Source organism: Opisthorchis viverrini (genome assembly GCF_000715545.1).
Source record: "Opisthorchis viverrini unplaced genomic scaffold opera_v5_36, whole genome shotgun sequence".
NCBI classification, from domain to species: Eukaryota; Metazoa; Platyhelminthes; class Trematoda; order Opisthorchiida; family Opisthorchiidae; genus Opisthorchis; species Opisthorchis viverrini.
This window is the reverse complement of record NW_008751692.1, coordinates 1,363,363-1,384,646: the sequence shown is the minus strand read 5'-3', so window position 1 is coordinate 1,384,646 and position 21,284 is coordinate 1,363,363. Positions and strand designations below refer to the sequence as shown.

Below are 21,284 nucleotides of genomic sequence, written 5' to 3'. Positions count from 1 at the left end.
TGCGCTCTCAGATGATTAAGTGCATGCTGGCTTATTTGGGAAGCTGCCGAGACACATTAACCCCAAGGCGCATTAGCACATTAGAGTTCCACACGTTCTGCCTCTGACCTTATCCTGGAACTAATACTGAAACTGTTGAACCCTTGATGAGAACTGCGCTGAAGATGGCTAAATCTCAGATACAGCGATATGATTTGCTTAACCGTTTCTAAGCGCGGCTTCTGTAAGCAATCATCCATTTTAACAGAACTTAAGTTTCACATGTAGAACAGATCTTCCACATGATGTTCTCGTATAGCTCTGTAACTATTTATTGATATCTACTCCTTTTTAACACAGGGGCAGCCGTTTTTCCAGCTACAGATATCTCAGAGATTCCTTGTCGCGTATGTGGAGCGAAATCTTCTGGCTTTCACTTTGGTGCTATCACTTGTGAAGGATGCAAGGTAAGCGGATTCGACCAGTGGCAACCTAATTGAGGCATCTGGCAGACTCAGCCTGTTGATTTCCAGATGTTTGCTTAGCTACTTTCAAACGTTCAGTAGCTAAATAAATGTGCGTTCTTGTCGCTGCGCTAGTCAGTGCGGTTCTAAAGGGGATGGTTTCCTGGATTTCTCCATACGATTGAATTTAAATGAAAGCAGTAAGTCCTAATCCTTACTTTCCAAGATTCTGGTGGGATTCCTTCCAACTACTCCGTCGGAGAAATTACATTTGATGGTAAAAAAATTATCCAACCCCACGCTTCGTCCTGAACGGAACATATTAGGGCCCATCGCGCATATATTTAGTTAGCAGTCTGCGTGAATCGATCTAAGACGCCACTTATATTCATATATGTCTTGAGTGCTAGTGTGTGTTTGGGGTGGCGCTGCTGTACACGGTGAGGATTGATGACCAGAAAAACCTCCGACCCCTTGCATTCACGTGATGAGTTCCGGTTAGAATGAAAGCGCAACAGATTGCTTTTTCAGGTTAACACTTGTTTTCGGTTAACGCATATGGTGTTACACCTATTTGCAAACTTTCTGTGCTAACGGAGCAATAAAGTGTTTAAACATGGCTGGAAGATTAATTCAGGAGTTGAAATCTGCTAAAAAAAATGGCTGAGAAACCGAAAATTCAGGGCGAGCACAGATGTTAATTGGGTCTGTGGTAAGGTATCAATTATCCGAATTTTTTTCGCTCTTTCAGGGTTTCTTTCGGAGAACTATCAACGAACGAGAAAGTCAGCGATACACATGCAGAAATGGAGGCAATTGCGCGGTAACCGGAGCGACCCGAAACAATTGCAAAAGCTGTCGCTATCGCCGCTGTGTTGCGGTTGGCATGTCAAAGGACGGTGAGTTGCAATTTTTCCTCGTGCAACACCACACTGAAGGGTCATTAGTTTTGAATTTTCCGTTCTGATGACTACACTCTACGTTATTCCACTCCTTCTCGTGTCCGCCTAACGCAAAACACTGAAAATTGAAATAAGGCTTCCAAATTTGATAGTCCAGATGGCTGACATCCCCAAAGACCCTAATAATAAGCGTATACTTTCTATGGGTCGAGCTCACCACCTTTATTCCAAATGTTTCCTTAAAAATCGGGTGCCGAAACAGGTTAGTCTTCACAGCAACCGAGGCATTTGTTAGATGCACAGTGCTAATCATTCTCAACAAGAGTAAGACTGCTTAACAGTGTTTTCCAAATTTCGAACAAAGGCTGACTCAGGATTTCAGAACTTATGAAATTCAAACATCAATGGAGTGCATTCAATTCAATGACAGAGTTGTTTTTACCAACCACCAGAGAAAGTACACGGGAAACATTGTGAACACCAGCATAAAATAGATGTGTAAATGGCCTCGTGGCTGGCATCATTCCGAAATACCATAAAGCTTATGTAAACCGAACTTGGAGTGAGTTGAATAATTCGTCCTTGAAAGTAACCAGTCAGAACTTTCCTTTCAAGTCAAACATCTTTGTTTTCTTAATAAACAGGGAGTCGCATTGGTCGACAACCGAATGCAGTTAAACACCGTTGTGCAATCGAAATTGAGCAAATACGGTCGGCCGTTGCTTCGTGTACAGCATCCTATGCAAAATCTCCGAGTAAATTCTACCACTCAGGAACGTTTATGTCCCCTCAACCTAGTGGGTCCAGTGGAATTGCAGAGCAGTCTAGATTGTCCGGTGATCAATATGTATCCACGCAACAACCATACACCAACACGAGTGCTTCGATTGCAAACGCCACCTGCTTACGACCCGCCCCACCAAATTATTCAGCCTTACTTCGGGAAGGATCAAGATTTTTCCAATCTCCAACTGAATCACCACTCTATCTTCAGGCAAGAACGAACCTGGTGTCGGATATATGCCCATCCACACCCCATTCTGATATGGCACCTTCCTCTATTTTGGAGTCAATAAACTCCTACTCATCTCAGGCTGATATCGATCTGACTGGAATAAGGGAGCTGACACCGTACAAAAGTTGCCACTCAAGTACTTTTGAAACGCCTGCGAAACACAACCAAACTGGTTATGTTGATCACGCAGAATTGTTGTGCTCAGGTCAACAAACAACCCAAGACTATCGAAGAGGATTTAGCAATTCAAAAGCAAACCAGTCCATTATGGAGACCCATCAGCATTTACATCTTTTCCCTCAGGAGGGGATACTGTGCGACTCACACATTCAGGCTATTAGGGAATATGGAGAACAAACCCCATCAGTAAGTCTACTACAGTTATCACAAGCAGCACAGCTATGCAGTGAGCGTGAGCGTGAGCGTCAAATAGTATCAGGTGACAAAACGAATAGGTCAAATATGACGGACTATTCTCAAACGGTATTCCAATCAAACTCACCTACTGGTCACTTGGCTGACGAGCCACCACACCACGGAAGTGGCCATTACCTATCTCGTGCACATCAGCCTTTATCAACGATGCAAACGGAAAATTTTGACGAAGGAATGAAGCCTGAAGAACAGACAGCTGTTTCCGTGGCGAACGATTTGTGGCATACAATCGAGTGGGGAGTAGCTACAAATAAAATTCAAACAATGGACAGATACCAATACACGAAAACCCCTCTAGAAGATCATTCATCTATAAATCAAGACGTCACCTGTGAACTTAAAGATGATCCTAGCCTAAAGGATATAGGATGTTCTGAGAATAGACCACGCGTAGGCGGTCAGTGTTCAGCTGGGCGCGCTCCACCAGCTAATTGCACGTCTCTAAAAGTTGAGCCAGCTGAGGATGACAGGTACATTTGGCGAGGGTTGGACGACGAAGGTGCTCATACGGCAGTTAACTCTTCTCCCTTGAGTTACCTTGATAAAAGGTCCACTTATGAAGAGTTTCATGAAGGACTGGCTACCCTTACCTCAAAAGCAGCGTACACCCTAGATCCTGTGAGGCTTGAGATGGAAGACCAGACAAAAACTCCCTCCTCTTCTTCGATAGCAGACCACGAAGAGCGCCTCGTGATTGTTGATCAGATTGATGTTAATCATGATACTCGACCTTCATCATTTACCGTGCCGCACAGTTTGAAATCAGAGCGAAGTCCCCTGAATCCACAGCTATCTCCACATCCAAAACAGTCTAGTTCTGCAAACGTCTGTCCAGAGTTTCTGGACAGACGACAGTTCCAAACAGATAAATCCAATGCATTTCTCAGCCTTCGATCAACCACCTCAGGACAGGCATATATTTCACCCTCAAAGGCGTTCCTCAACCGATATACCTCCACATTTCATGCAAGTGATTTTGGTGACACTGATTCTTTGATCCAGTCTACAGCTCAATACAAGCCACAGCTTGAACTACACAAACTCAATAATCTATCGGATACCAGAAAAGTTGTCTCACATCTTTCAGAACGATCACCTGAAATGATTGCTCATAGATTGCCAACCGTCAACTCAGAGGGAAGGCCGTTTGTATCGGAAGTCCCATTTATGGACGAATCCAAACGCAGTACAATTAGAAAACGCAAGATCACGGAGGAGCAAACTGGGTGGTTGCATGCAACTTCAAATGCAATGAAAGCATCTTCTGAACCCACTACAGGGCTAACCGATCTGTGCTCTATTGGTGAATTCTACGAACAGGTGAGTAATTTTGTTTGGCGGAATGAATGGAACTTTTGATTTGATATTTCCTATTTTTACCTTAAATCCTACTCGAAAGTCTCTTGTCTGAGTGCTTGTAATGCACGCGAACAGAAAAGTAAATGCTCACGTGAACGTATGTCGACAAAACTGAAGTGCAATGCAAAGGCTGTATTGTATTTTAATCCGGCGGTTTGCTAGTCCGTCACACCTGATTTACCAAGGTGGTCATCCGCAGCGCGAGGAACGTGATCACTAATATATACAAAAAGCAGAAAAGTCATTTTGTGGTACGGGAAAACCGGAACTGTACTGCGTAGGAGCCGTGGTACCAAACCATGGCAAGCACCGCAAAGTTCTGGTAGAAAAGTGGAAGCCGCGAGCATTTAAACCTCAGCTTGGTGTATAGGTGCAATTCTCACTGGTAGAGAGGTTCCCACTTCTTCAGCCAAAGCTGCAATCCCGTAACCCCTTGGTAAGATTGAGAGAGGATTCTACGAGGGACGTGTATTTGTCCCGCATCGAAGCTTGCCTCAAAAATCAGCCCATGAAAATCAATGCCAGTAGTACTCTTGGGTAATGCATTAAATTCTATAAAAACAGAGTTATTCAAATCTACTTATTCAGTACTATTTTACGAGATACCCACCAACGTAAGATTAAATGACCACAAATGCTCGATTGTAAGTGTTAGAACAACAGAAAATGTGAAAATCCAACGTGAAAATGGAGCTACATGTTACATGAACAAAGCGATGAGAGCCTTAAGGTTCTCGAATGAATTCGTTTCGTGCAGTTTGTGTAAATCAGATTGAGATACGTCATATGATTCAGTTTACATAGTTCACATAATCCTGTGACGAAGCAATAAAACGAAGCTAGTCTAAAAAATAACGCTCAGTTCTTCTCGAGCGCAAAGACAAGGCTTAGATTGACTAATCAATATGGTCTCAAGGATCTTCAACCTCTGTGGCTGCCTGCTTCGTGGTAAGAATCGAAACGCTGGACTGAATGAAGCTCATTGATCTGCGTCGATTAGAAGACTGGCGATCGACGACTCGACCCTGGATTCAACCAGCGATGTGTTAGAGTCTTTTGACATGGTGCAGAGTTTTTGGGAACGTGACCTTTGCTAGCCTTTCAAGCCTCCCGTCGGTTCCACTGATAGACCTATTATCGCGACTGAAAATGAACTGATAAATGCAGTGAGTTTTAGATAAAACTGAAGTCGACATTTCTCACACGGCTGCGGTTACTGTTAGTCTGATGCAGGGATACGTTTAGTGTGTGGTTAAACAGACTGAAAGGCTAATCACCATTGTAAAGAACATTAATATAGGTATTGTTTTCAGGTATTGTAGGTGACACCTTCGGTTTACCACGCCATATGCCAGGTTCAGTGAATCTAAAAACTGGCCACCATAGAATTAACTGATTACACCCTATTTCTGACCTTGGATAAGCCGTGCGCGGATCAGAACAGTTTCCATATACATAGTTTTCTAGCTAGTGCTAGGAAAAAATACGCAAATTCATTTCGAAGGAGCATGATGGCCATCTTTTGCACAATTTTAACAATTTTATGGTGACCTATTCCTTGCTACGGGTTGCACCTCGAGTCGGTAGTGTCAGTGGTCGTAACCGGACACCAACAAATTAACTTCACTCAATTTTCAACCAGAGGGATCTTGATAAGGTCACCATAAGGCTTAGTGAGGTAGTCATATAAAGTGAACCAAAAAGAGGTTTCGAGCATCCGTGGTGACATCTGATATGGATGTCTTGACAGGCAAGTCAGGCGGTCGACACAACCAGGACAGTTACTAGGTTGTCGCTCGAGGCTAACTAAGCACATCAGCCAAGCGCGTACAAAGTCACCTGTTCATATGTGATAAGTCAGACACATCGAGCACGCGCTGTTGGTAACAGGTTTGCCTCGCCTATCAGGATTCCGGAGTCTAAACACCAGCCGGCCAAGTATATACACTCATGATTGGCAGTAATAAAACGAAAACTGGAAACCAGCCATTCATACCTCTGCTGTTGACTCATCAGAATCGTTGCTCCAGGACAGAAACAGAACTGCTCAGGTGTCATTGATGGGAATGCGGTCCAGATCTTCGCAACGACGTGCAAATCTATTCGACGGTTGATGTATGTTTCTTGCGAACAACGGAACTTATAATAGCCCATCCAGTCAAAGCTGCATCGTGAAATGCTTGTTTTCAGATCAGTACACCCATACAGTATCTGTAACATCCAAATTATCGCAAAGATTACCACTAATGCTGAGTATACCAGTTACCGTGCTCTCACTCGCTATTATGTACCCTATAATGAATCTGGACGGTTCTTTCGTGCAGACAACAAGCTCTTCTTTTTAAGATTGCATTAAAAATAAGACACGTATTTTTGAAATGCTTGGTTTCGGTGTTGAACTGTAGTTGATCGTAAACGAAACCGATAGGTCATTCACACAACGGACATTGGTTTTCAGCAAAGCAACAATAGATTTAGGGTTGCTGACGTTATCCGGTTCCCTTTCGACTGCGTAGTTCTAGACCACTTTTGAAACCAAACTGGAGAGGGATGCATGTTCTTTCCTAATTTACCAGCAGTTTTAATCTTACAGTAAATTCTTCTTGAAGAGTAGGGTGATATATAATTTTACCGCTGAGTGCGGTGTAGCAATCAAGGAAAACCTATCCGCATGAATGAATTTCATTTCAGAAATTCTGGTGGTGATCAGTGAGAGGCATCAACATTCGACAGCGAGAGAGACACCTATTTAGTTGTTCATACTACATGGCCTTGTAAAAGAAATTCCTTTAGACTATACCGAGACATGTGGATTTCAGTGGCCAAGATTAACCATTTACCACAACTGAAGGCAATTTACTTGTAGAACTTGAAGCACCATACGTCTCTTCAGATCATGCTGATTTGTCCGCAGATTGCCAGATTTACAACTGTATCACTCAACCAAAAAAGGAGGGATTACTTTTCATCCAACCTTTTTAACTGACTTCCCTCATGTGCCCACTGTTTATGTAGATATTCTCTCTAAACAAGGACACAAATGTATGCACAAATATGGCTTGGGAAGTTTTTCGTAGAACATCTATCAGACTGGGGATCACGAAGAAGGACTAATTATTCTCTCTGCTAAACACTGTGATGGGTGAAACTAGATGCTGCCTTGGATCATCAATTGCACTTTTCAGCGACTGCCAGATAGTGCCCTGACCTTGGACCAGTTAGGTGGTTTTGTTGCCTGTTCCAATCTCTATTAGCTTTTTATAGTTGTATTTCCCGCGCAAACGTCTGTGTTCATTCCGAGTTGGTTAGCACATTGTTGTCTAAAAAGTAGCCCTTTGGGTCATTTTCGTGTGGCTATGGGAATTGTGCCAATAGGAAAACGCGTTCCTTACATGTAATCAGACTAGAGATACTGGGAATCATTCATGGTGACCGAAGTGAGCCTTCTCGGTTATAGGTGACCCTGCTCGATGCAGCCCTGATACCAAGGCGGTGACCGTACGGATTGTTCGATCTAGAGAGAGAGAGAGAGATCTAGAGAAAGGGCCACCCCTATGACACCGAATCCCTCACGGCTACGAAGTGCCGACAACAACACGCCGGCCCGGGTAGTATCAGGTGACCGCTGGTGGATACACAAATCAATGACATTGTCGCCTATCAGAACTCTAACCTCAGTTTTAACAACTGGTCATCCTATCTTACAATTTGCATGCATGATAGACCTGACCGAACAAAAGTGCACTTGTCCAAAACAAATTCGTATACTGTCAAACGAGTGGAAGGAGTCAAAAATCGAATCACCGATTACCCGGCATCAGGCTTCCACCGAGAAGGGTCAGGCAGTGCAATTTCACCCTTCTTTCAAGGTCATAGAACGAGGCAGGCACCAGAATAGACTGCATATCCTCGAGGTAGTATGGATTATCATGTACTATGAGCTCGGACAGACCTAAAAATTACTCCGATAATACGTTGGTTGTACTGAGTGGTCATGGTTCACCTCAGTTACATATAAACGATTCAGCTAGCTCTGTATTTTATTCTGCTTCCTTCTGCCTCACGCATAATGGGGTAGAAGAGGCTGTAAGAAATCATCCTCACTGTTTTTTTTTCAAATTGACCTCGGGATCACAATGCTACAAATATCCCATACACACAAAATTTACTGACTCCACTGTGTTCTTTTTCTAATACTCGTTGCAGTATGTTGGCACACCGGAATCTTCCACAATTAAGCAAACAGACGGGCAACAACATGAAATCTACCTCGGTCTGCAGACAGCAAAACACAAATGTGATGAAAACTCCCCGGGAGGGTGCATCATTTCCGTAGAACGGGATTTGGTCTACCATGAACCTGTTAACACGGTGAATCTAAACAGCGCTCAAAAGAGGATACAGGTTGAAGCGGTGGAAGCCCGAGAACGGATATCAGACAATCATGATGTAGTTCTTGCGGAAATGTCCCAGGTGACAACGGGATCCACTACTGGCCCAAAGTCAACACCTAGACAAATCTACTCTGTGCATTCAGATGCAGCCGTTTACTCACCTTCGCGGGGTCAGTCCAATTTGATTGGTTCTCCGAGTGCTCGGCATAAATCACCGAACATGGTCATCACTGTAAACCAACTTGAGAAGGTAGATCTGGATACTGACATGCTTGAACTCGGTACCCAAAAACTGGGTCTTCAGAACCAGTCAACACCTCCCAACTGTTCCGTGAGTGACATCGATCCTCAAACGGATTCATACACTAGCGAATCATGCTACCCAGACATGGGTGTACGGCATATCCCGTCTGGCCAGTATCGCTTCCAAAGGAACCCTTCAACATGCCCCTCATCATCATCATCCACCTTTGGCAGCAGCAAATCGCCACATCTTTTTAAAGTGTTCGATCTCAAAAGTGGCCAAACGATCCCGTCAAGTGAATCAGTACCAACCATCCCCACGAGTGTTGCATCTTCCGAACATCATATTCTAAACTTCCGCCCGAGACTGAGTCGACCATTGTGTAATACTGATGCAGTGGAGTCATACTTGATTGATCAAAAAAACATTTCAGACACCGTGACAGATGTCATCTATTCCCACTTGGCGGCGCGAGGAGCGATGTCACTGGATATGTATACTGAACGGATAACGCTCGCTGCAAGAAATCTGGGGCGCTGCAAAAGCTGGGTAGGTTTCATTTGTCAGTGATATGATGATGTTAGGACAAGATGCATTCACAAAAAACAGGACGATCACGAAAATTCAACCACCCCCTGTACTAACGTCTTCAAATGAGTAAAGAGCACTTAGCTGTAACATCCATTCGATGCTTAGCCACGATGCGACTCGAGGGCAGCACAAGGGCTGAGCTGCTGTTAGTTTAACAAAGCCTAGATAGGCGTAGACGATATACTGGGGTGGGTTTCGAAGGGGCAAATCTTCTGGTCAGCAAGTTCGCGTCCCGAGCTCAATGTCTTTAGACAGGAAAAGCCAATCACTTTCCTCGTCCAGCTGAACGTAAATGTACCGCGTATTTTTTTCAAAGTGAGCATGTCTTGTTTTTTTAAGGAAAACTTACTCGGACACTTGTCTTGATTGGTTCAAAACTTACAGGTGTTACCATAAATTGGCGAAGCAGCAGTGTAACTGGTCACAATGAATCGGAATTTGCCCTGCTAAGGTAGGTGTACCATAGATGAATGAATGAAAAAAACAGCGAAAAACTGCGCAAACTACGGTAATTCCCTCGAAGGAAGATGACCAATGAAAACGCAGCCTTTTAGCTATTTTAATAAAGAAAACTACCCTCAAGAGCGCTGAAGACTGTTCGAAAGTCCACAACCAGTTTCGTCTTTCTTGGGATTCACCAGGTATGCGCGGTCTCCGAGTTTCCGTCAACCTTAGGTCCTACTTGAACCCAAATTGGACAGGTTCCGACTATTACACTCCTTTGCATATTAGTTTGGTTTTCACAGGTGACTCAGCTGGATCTCTTATTCATGGTGAACGAAAGAATCATTTGAGCCTCTCATGGAGATTTAACTGATATGCAAACGAGTGTATTCGTTGAAGCTTTTTTGCTTCTTCGATGTTGGTTTTCCCATAAGTTGTTGTTTCAAAGAGTTTGTTGACTTCAGTTGTAGTCCTGTTTGTTTTTATCTTGTTTTCCAGTGTGATTTCACTGGAATTCCTAGTTGCTTTTGAAAAATTACCTCACCAGTAGCTTCCATAGGTGATCAGTCTACCTTATTATCTTCAGTAGTCTGAGTTAACATTTTTGTTTTTAGACATTGGTTTTAATCATCTTCCCAAGAAATGCCTCCTATGTGGAATGAAAGAAACCGACACGTCTGAAATTTCTTCTAGCTTTGAATATTGCTACCTCCACGCACCTACGAGACATTGTTCATTAGAACCAGTATGTGGCTCACATAAATTTTACTTTGAGCAGCTATACCAGAAATACTACCTCCCAAATCTAAAAGTCAAGAGGTCTAGCACTGATGACATGAACCCTTGTGTGATTTTCTCCTTGGCCGTGTGATGGTGCTATACGAATGGCATTATGACTTTGAATTTCTCCAGCCATCCTCAGTAAGCTTTAGATGATTGGGAAGCCATTATTGTGCTTGCTTAAGCTGTTTAAAATTGTCGGAGGTCGCGCAGGCATAACTTTTCCTGCATTTTTCGGTATACGGGACCAACAGCTCATCTTAAGGACATAGTCGCTCCTTGGGGAGCAGAATTGTGATCTCTGGTGAATGAAAGCTGGTCGTACTAGAACTGGTGAGTCCTAGAAATCTTAGGGTAATTTGTGATTTGGGTTCTTATGGGGGTCGGCAAAGGAGATGCTGCGCTTGGTCTGTTCCTATTCTGTCCTTCATACTACTTTCAAACTGTAAGTAGGGAATAAATATAAAGAATATAAAAATGCCTCCGCGACCATCGCTTTCGCAACGACTGGGACTGTATGAATCGAAACTGCATTATTGTTGTCCATTGTCGGTAGTCTAATACAAGAGCAGTTAATGGGGAGCTATCGACTTAAATCCTACTGAACACCACGTGCCTAGCCTTTTGGAACCTGGTAGTAGCATTTGTCCTTGTGGAGTGGAAGTTGGGGTTGAGGGGGTCGAACAGGCTGTCCACAATCCAACCGGAATGATTTCGACACCAGTATTCACAAGACAATAGTTCCGACGGACGAATTAATCTGTTGAATGTCGAGTGACAACCTGGATTATACCGCTCTTACCTTGGATTTTAAGGTCTTTTTGATAATAGTTTACCTGGCAGAGCACTACTGGGACTGAACATGCACGGCCAAGGCTGGAAATGCTCAGTACCTGGAAAGTACAGTATTCCTAGGATATATTGTTATGTAACAGTTAACTCGATCCTTACTTCAGGGTGCTGCTTACCAGGTAGATGGGTAAAAATGACTTCGGAATCAAACAAGGTTTTGAAAACTGCACTTTTTACACAGTTTCTTGAAGCAGAAACAACCAGTTTCCAGTATAATCAGTAGCCAAGTATTACATGGCATCTTATATCTATTACTGACACATAGTTCTTTTAGGTCCTAAAAGCTGTCCACGCTTGCTTGAGTCGTCTTTTCTTGCGTACCCGAGCCTCATCTTGTCGTTTTTTATACCGGTGTTCTGAATTACCCAGTAACCAGTAGCTTGTGCGCCCGTGTCACGTGAATGCACTGTACTGTCTCGTTTTCATTCGAGTATAGAATATGAGTTTGGTGATCAGTGTATCGTACATGTGATGCGCTTAATGATGCGGTTACGGAATACCATAACAACGTGAGTGAACCGAAAAACCCTTTTGAGCTATATTTGCTGACTGTTCCTGTCCGACTGCAAGTTCCACGTCAAAATTTTGTGGAGAAATCAACGGTAATAAACATTAGATTTTTGAATGATCACGAGGAAAAACGCACTGAACTATTGTTCTGTGTAAAGCTAGGCGTGTTCCAAATTGCCTCAAAGACCAGAAAAAAATTATCGTTAGAATACTACCTGTAAAAGCATTTGTCAACCTCTCCTGGAGATGCCACCTCTTTTGAAGGGTCGGCTTGGTTAACTGAATTTACCACGCCAAGTGAAAGGGGAGATTCATTTACGTGCATCTGCAGACAGTTGAATATGGTTTTGTTGTGGGTGTCACAGTGTGATGTCAATGGTCGTTATCCGGGAATTCAGTCGTCTTAGATGCAAATATCTAGCACGGTTCATAAAGCAGAACCCGCTAATTACCACGGTTTGACATAGATATACGACAGGAGCACGCCAGGCTTTAGCTCCAACTCCTTCAATCCATCAACACTGTGGATTCAAGACCAGTTCTCTTAATAGTGTTGCGTTCTGGTCGTCCTATCTGTGCTCAACAAAAGGCTACGTACGGTTTTCTTTTACAGGTAGCGGCAGCACCAAGTGGGGACCAATTCCAATTGTGTCCCTCCCCGAGAGACAAGTGCACCTGTAAATTGAGCAGAAATAATTCTACCTTCCCTCTTATCAATGATTGTAATATTTTCTCCTTTGTTCAGGGCTTTAGCAGCTTCGAAGTGGCACCAATATTGACCACTGACATTGTTTGGTCACACATGATGGAGCATTTCGAAGCACATGCTCATCAAGTTATCCAGTTTGCGCGCGCAGTGCCCGGATTCCGTGAATTACCAAGTGTAGTCATGAAGAAGTTAGTTCAAGAGGGAATGTATCCGATCACGGTGATTCAACTGTCCAAGGACTTTCAGCCATCAACCATGGAATACAATTACTTCAACTTCACTGCACAGGAGCGCGAAATCATTTTGCGTCACTTTCCGGATTTTCTGCCAGTCGCCGACCAGCTGCGTGTTGCAGGGACAGTTTTGCATCCATTTAACTTGGATGAAACAGAAACTGCTCTTCTATGCTGCATTCAGTTGTTTCATGGAGGTAACGTCTGATTTTACTCACAAAAGTGCATTCTAAACGCAGCATGCAATTCAGATTGAGCGTATGAGATATGTGTATTGCTTGTTCCCTCTGCCTTGTTGTCCCTCTCCTCCCCAAAAAAGAAGCGAAGTAACGTCAGGAATGAAGGTTTTTATGTGTCCAAATTTTACCATACAAAGCAGCCTACCCTGTGTGACCTTGCACTTTACCGAAGATTTTGCACATTGCATACCTAGGTGACCTAAGCTATGCAACCAATGAAAGCCACTAGTCAGCTATGACAGAGATATTTACTGGACAGAAGCATTCCAGAGAGAAAGAGAGGTCATGGACTGACTCGAAAATCAATCCCACAAAAAATCAGAGAAAACTCAAACATTCTAGCCAGGGGTTTGACAGTATCTTGGTGAAATCTCACCAGCAGATGTGGTCATGAAAAGTTCAGCTCAGCGTTACCTCAGACAGTTTCCAGCGCACATCACTGTTGTCAACGGCTTAGGGCTATACAAATCCGCTGTACAAAATTCGAGTGTTAGAAAACATGGGAATCGTTTTCATGTCTTCTTTGGCATACAAATATGAGTCGTCTGATGATATTCAACCCGTCAATAAAGTTTGAATAAGCCGACAATAAGTAAATAGCCACTGGATATCTCCAGGGGATCTGAAGTGCACGAGGTATGATATATTGCGGGGAAGTACACAGATATAGTCCAGTCCTGTGTGTAAATGCTGCACTTAAAGGACTTCGTGGTAGTGTAAAAATTACAAAACACAAGTCACCTCAAAAGCTACAAGGACTACTGGACCAGTGTTGCTTAGTTGGGTGTGTGCCGAACAAAGGTTTCCGTAAGCCCCAGGGTTTTTATATGCAGCACTGGACCAGTGTTGCTTAGTTGGGTGTGTGCCGAACAAATGTTTCCGTAAGCCCCAGCGCTTTGTATATCCAGCGGGCCATTCTGAAATGGCTTCTCCCTGCAGGTACCAAAAATCTGATTTACCTTTTATTACCACTCAAAAGCTCCAAAAATATCGCCCGTCGCCCCACCATTTATACTGGAAAAAACATCTAACAGAGCAAAGCAAAGATAACAGTTCAGCAACAGACTTTCGTGGGCTCCAATCCCAGGGACACGGTGCAGGCCTACAGTTCCTCTATGATTTTCTACCCGGTTGTTTGTGAAAGCACTGTAAACTAAGTGAATCGCACTAATTAGCGCTTATCTCAGGGAATGACAGACAAAGCTAAACTAGCCAGACACGTGACGAGCAAGGTCAACCAAACTGACCAACAGAGAACACAAGGCCAAATCAGTCGACTCATTCAGTCTGGTACAATTATGACAAAACCGATCAAAGGATAGTTACTAACGTGCAGTGAGGTTGGCTGAAAGGGTTGAGATCGGGCAAAGATGACTGCTCTGTTAACTAACCAAAGCAACACCGGAAACCCTTATCACTGAATTGTCCTATTAGGTTCATTCCCAAAAGGCGAAGTCCCCGCGTTCTCTGTCAGTCGGTAGGCTATATTGTACAGCACTTTTTAACTTCGTTTTCTATTTTAGTTGAGTTTCCGAAACCTTATGTCCTCCCACATACGACCGCATAATTGGTCATGGTGACACACCATTTGGTTGTGCTCCTTCCCCAGATACGACCGCTTCTGCATGACGGCGCAGTTAGCTTGTTTTCCAACTGGTAGTGGTAAGAACACTATCACGGTTTCATCTCAGCTTTCATCAGTCCGAACTAAATGAGTAAGGTAGAACAAACAACACCTATTTTCTCTGCCAATGGTAGTTTGGAAAAGTGACAAAGAACATGAGAGGTGCCAAAAACAAAGCAACGAACTCAGTGAATATGTGGAAAGGAACCTGCCAGATCACATTACGGAAAAACTGAGTGGATGCTGACGAGTTGGGTATCCTGTTCTGCTAAAAAAATGGTGTGAGGTGACTGAAAAGGTGGTCTCCGTAGAAGCTTCTTGTTCATTTAAGAAGAGGAAACTTGAGGAACAGAAATATTGTTCTCCTGAGGAGATAGTCTTCATTTTAAGGCAGGTGACAGGAAATCACTGTTTTTAAAATTATTCCGTACATTAAAATCAGTTGTTGAGTTATTAAAACAGGTCTATCTTGTTCATGATTTCCTCGCTCAATTACTGCTCCATTACCCACTAACATATGGGCCAGTGAGCTCACATCCTTATCGTAACGTCAGATCGAGTTAGATCGAAATGTGCTTTCTGCCTCTAAGTAAGGATTTTCTTTTTTGTTCAAGTTTCATCCCGGAACAGCACAACTAACAAAACATTCTATTCGTTTTCAGGTGGTGAGCGATTTGGTGAAACATCGAAGGTTGAAACAATGTACCAGCGAACTGTCTCGGCTCTCAGGACCTACGAGGAGAGTGAGTGGCTAGCTTCGTTCGCCCTTGTGGCTAAAATACTATTCAGCTTCATTTGAGCAGTACTACTGATTTTACGGTCTTGTTCTTCAGCTCACTCAGGCTGGGTTTGAGGGGATGCTGTGTGGGTTAATCTCTCCATAAACCTCCTGACGCGTTTATAATGGGTGCCAACACCCCACCCCATCTCGAATGTTCAAATTTGGTGCCTAGACCACATCACATATTCATCTCAAATTTGGCCTGAGTGATCTTATATTTATTTCAAAAGTGAGTTCTGGCCTTTGCACCAGTTTGTTTACCTACTGGTTCAGTTGTGCATTCCGTTGAATACAAATCCTTTCAAACTCACCTCTTACACATAGAAAAGGAAATTACGCGTTGTCCACACACCACCTTTGAATGTCTCACCAACTTATGGTCTTATAAATCCCCTATATGTCTATCAGCGTGTGCCTCGTAATGATAAGCAGTAATAATCAGACAGACATCATAAATGAGAAATTCAGTTGGGATTCAAGTGAGCCTCCCTAGAAAACCAAATTGGTATACAAACGAGTGCATTTGCCAAAACGTGTCATTTGCAAATTTAGTTGATGTCGATGGGTGAATCAGCTAACATTCACCTAAGTACATGTTTGTCTCAACATTACGTACAACTTAGTGTTCCAAAGTAGGAAGTAAGGTTGACAGAGATTGGCGGACTAGGCTTGGCTGATGAGCCTAAAGAAGGATGAAACTGGTAGTGGCTGCCCAGAGTTTTTGTCAACCTTTTGAACAGTACTAATGCTTCCGCATCAAGTTTGCTAATGTTACATCCGTCGTGTTCAGAAGTTGAGCAGACGGTTAAAACCCCAGCTCAAAATCGATACAAACGACATGCTGCCTGTCAAAATGCTTCTTCAATCAGTCCACAATATTTTCTGGGACCCCCACCAGTGCTTTGATGTTCCAAACCTTAGAATTTGACTTCTACCAGGAAAAACTCACGAGTCATACGCTAACCTTTATTTCTGACGAGTGAACACAGTTAAACATATACTGAAACCCTGGTACAATCCACTTTGAACCAATAGTTAACCACAGTTTGCCTTACAACTCCGCACTGAACTAACCTATTATGTTCCATTTGAATGTTGCGTTTAGCCGACGCCCCTTATTCAACATATAACAACAAATTTGTCCCGCTCTCAGGAGACAATTCCACAGATGAGAGGGTCCAGTTCCTTGAAGTTTCTGCTAAACTCACCGTCTTTTCTGTTGATTTTCTCGGCGCGACCACTATACCTGCCCATCTAAGACTTCGTCGTATGATTAACATTGTACATAAATGCCGTTTCCTCACGTATTGTAAATCAGATCATCAGAAAGTGCACTATTCTGTTCATAACTTTCAGCCCGTCAAATGGCCGAAGTAAGGACGCAGAATATCCTTGCCGTGACGTCCCTTCTCACCGATATGAACCAAGAGCACAGGGCCATCGTGAAAACCCTTAAACGTGATCGACCTTCACTAAAATTCCCAGACCTCTATGTGCAAATGTTCGAACTCGACAACCAAGACCCGTTCGACAGTCGGGATGCTGATCATCTGCTGTTGGTCGCAGAACCGAACGAGAGATCGACAATCCACCCACAGAACTGATGTCTTTATTAAGACAGTGCCCTGTCATTTAAATAGAAGTACCACCCGATAAAACCGGTGGATGTCGATTTAATTTATCTTTTATGCTGTAGTTTTGTTTTCTGGTTTTATATCAACTGTCAAACCGAAAGGTTCACTTTTATTTGAAAATAATGCCACACACTTGTATTTGCTAATACCCAACCTGATATTATCTACAGTAACTAGCAGAGTCGCCTCATTTTTTCGGGGCCTCCTGCTACCCAAACGATCCAGTATGATTTGTTTTGCGTTTTTTATCCAAACTGTTGCATATTCCACATGTGTAGCATTTCGACATTGTTCGCCAATTGTTGAGGACACAATCGGTGTTATTGCCGTATCTCTAATTCGGTAGACTATTTGGTCTATTCCAGTCTCTATTTCTCCTTCAGGGTCGTCCCTCATCCGGTTGACACACGTTTGTAAGAGAGCGACGGCTTTGTCTACTTCTTTCTTTCATTGAAAACATTTTTCTAATGTTTGTATTTTCTGCCATGGATTTGTGTTGTGCTCCTTTTCGGCATTTCTATCCCTCCAATGTACTTTTTTAAGCGAACATTTGAAGAACTCTTCCTCAGTCCGCTCTCTCGCCCTGTCACAGCGCCAATCCCTCACGGTTTTTCTGCCTGCAATCTCAGTGCTGGACCGAACGTCAGGGACCTTGCTTGAATATGATACTGTTTTTTGACGACCGTCTAGTTTACTTTGTTTCAGTGAGTGGGGAGTGGTCCGCGTATTTCCAAAACACCAGTGTTGCTGGCACAGAAAAAAAGAGCGACCAGGGGATATGTATTTGCGACTTCAGTGACATAAAAATAGACGTTCATTCAAGCCTAGTCTGTTGGCAAAGTGCATATGGCCTGTTCACGACCGGTTGGTTGGTTTCCTATGGGAGCTGGGAAATTTACCTGGTCGTTTACAGTATTTGGAAGGCTCGAAGAAGATTTGCTGTGACTCCGTCACACCGGATAACATACTTTCACAGTGATCTTTAAAACATGTAGAACCATCCGTCACACAGTTCAGTCGATTGTTCCAGGCCGAGTTGCTGTGCTATTGTGCGTCGCGTCGCCCAATTGAGCTTTTTAGGGAGAGGTCATAGTACAGCAAGTCACACAGCATGCATTATGTGAAGGAAGACTTATCCATATGTCTAACCGGGCGAGAAAATCAAATTAATCGATCCTACAAGCAACAGTAAGAGTTGAGTTATGCTGTCTAGGTATCCTGAGAAGCGCCGTTATTTAACCGGGTCTTTGAACCGAAGTTATATCGTCTCAAAAGCTGTCTTTCCAGAGCTTCATGTTTGCAAGTTGTCTTCCGTGAACACTTGTTCAGGGCAGGACCATCGACTTCCATTGCACGACAGACAAAGTCCTATGCATTCGATTCCGCTTGAGTTTCGTGAGAGAAACTGGGAGCATCATGTCAGGATAGATTGAATCCAATTATTTCGTGTATCTTTTCAGCTGTGTTCACAATCAGGATCAAGGTTAAGGCAGGGTAACTGACGGATAGTTTGTCGAACAAACACGCAAGTCTGTAGTTGGTAATATGTTGAAATATTGGTAGCTCGGGTGAGCTTATTGGTTGTCGATCAGGTGGCTGTTGATCTGTTCGCCAAGCTTGGCAACTGGCTTGCAAACGTTTCATCACCATACAAGGAGACATCATCACCTACCCAACTGCGCACTGATGAGGTCTCTCCTAGTGTGGTGACAAAACGCTTGCAAGCCGACTGTAAAGCTCAGCGAACAGATCATTATATCAACAGCCACCTGATCAACAACCAATGCAAGTATGTAAAAATATCACAGCAAGCAAAGGTAATCAGACCCAGAATCACGTTGGATAAAATTCCTAGGGCCTTACCAAGTCAAGACAAGGTTAGACATAAGTCACTGTTGCTTACAAAAATTGGGTTTGTAGTTCCGAATCCCCACCAGCTGAGTAGAGCGGACTAGATGGTTGTTGTTCTCGCAGTTTATGACTTTGAGTAACTGTCAAGCAATCCAGCGAGCCCTGGGAGATTGAGTTGGACGGGACTATCAAGCTAATAAGCACCAGATCTTTTCAGACGTAATCCGAAATCTCTGTAGATAAACGTGTCTTTTAGAGACATCCTCTTGTTCAACGGGTTTTCTTCCATTTTTGATAAAGCTCCTGATGTATCCGTTATTCTACGATACGACTGATATATTTTCAAGGTCTCTTTCTCATGTCTCATGAAAGCAAACGTTTCTGGGTCTGATAACTAATGTCTGTCTGTCAAATGAGCTGGCCGCTGTTATGCCTGGATTCTGAATCTATGTAAACAGCTGATGAGATACGCCAAATAATCGAATCCAATCTACCTTGATAGCATGCTTCTTGCTTTCAAGAGATACAAATTTAGCACCCTCAACGCCCCTCGACCCGTTTCATTAGGGGTTTGAACCCTCACGTAGATTATCGGGCAATAAAGCTTTCACGCAAGATGTTAATGACCTGATCTTGACGGTCAGCACCTAGCTATAATATGACATACTGGCAAATTGAAATCAGGCTGCATCACGAGGAAGTACAGCGGCCCGGATTGAAATACTCAATTGGGGCGTTTGGAAGTACGCCTAGGTATGTTGCACGATCCGTAATTAAACAATGGTCTAAAAAATCGGCGTGAGTAGATTGCAGTTCCTCGGTGGTGTCACGCTAGTGCTCGAATATATGTTTGAATGTGCTACCAACCATCATGTGCCTGCGAATCGTATGCATTTTTAGCAAATAATACAAGTCGAGTTTACTCAATCGTTACCGACACGTCGGCAGAGGCTCATCTATTGTTGGAAACATCAGCAGCATACGACGAACACAGCACTGTTACATCAACGAATTAACGCCAGTTATGTGCACCTGCACACAAGATGACGTCAAATGAACTTGTCGGAATGCCACCTCAATCATTAGGCCTACCAACACACAAATGCACTGTCCAAGTGTAAGGAAGGTCCTGACAACCCCGATCAAATACGTATAAATAGGTCGATCTGACGGCTCGTGAAACAAGAATATCCGTTGATCAGAGCATCAACGAGGACGGTCTGGCGGTAACCGATGAAAACCAATAACACGATCGATAACCAAAGCGTTACTGTTGAGAGAGCTAACAGCACGATAACACAATGAACCACGCAGTCTATGTGATGGACTCAATCCGATTAGGAATGCAACACGATAACTTCACACAGGTGCACGTATGACGACAGTAAACTATAATAAATTTATGAATAAGTCATATCTCTTAGTTATGAAGGTTTGTTAAATTGCTAGGCTTCATAAATGAACGGTCTGCGGCTATCTTAGCAGCATAACAATTACCGCACCTTCATTTATGTACAACTCATACGTTAAATTATAAAGACGAACTGATGAAAATTTATCAGGAAGTTTGAAATCATGACGACACGGAGAAGCATACAAGAACAAAGAAAAATGAAATTTGGAGATTAGATTAGTGAAGCAAAACTAAGCTGAGAAGTAATGTACAGTTGTTTCATCCCCATTGAAAATCATCATCAGTACTCATTTCACAAAACTCGAGTTTGGAACTCGCGACCTCCCAGGCAGCAATTGCGGACTATATCGTTCGGTGATGAGTGGCAGTGCGATGAACTCCCAATAAGAAGGGATACAGCCCCATTCACCCTTACGACCAATGAAACCAGACCCATAAAAACCACAATAACTCGGTGAGATGCTATATACATATTCACACACGGAGTTGACGCCGATGGGAGCCAGGAACAGCGCAGATGCCATATAAGGGATCGTCCCATATGTGAAGGTCTCCGGAACAACCATGCAGTGGGGGATAGCGCTACTCTAAAAAACATTGTCACCATTTGGTCAGCTTTTCGTGACAAGGTTTTGGGAAAAAAGCACAACCTACTTATCTAGACCTATTTAAAAAGGGGCCAACGGATGTGACAGCAAATACTAACCACCAACTGAGGTAGATTCACAGACCATTATTCAGCTTCCAACGGAAACGCCGCTCTATATGAGGAAAGAAATGGCTTCAGGGAGCATAGTTCGTCACAGTAGCAGTATGCAACAAGAGATCTA

General features: G+C 43.3%; 1 protein-coding gene across 1 annotated transcript; it reads left to right on the top strand.

Annotated features, from left to right (window-relative positions):
* Positions 1-339: 339 nt before the first annotated feature.
* T265_13094 (hypothetical protein) lies at positions 340-17,159 on the top strand (the record flags this gene model as incomplete). The annotated part of the gene is made up of 6 exons (XM_009167151.1): positions 340-446; positions 1,195-1,342; positions 1,990-4,115; positions 12,715-13,108; positions 15,437-15,517; positions 16,912-17,159. Coding segments are annotated over 6 exons (3,102 nt in total), but the record flags the coding sequence as incomplete, so codon positions are not given.
* Between the last annotated feature and the right edge of the window lie 4,125 nt (positions 17,160-21,284).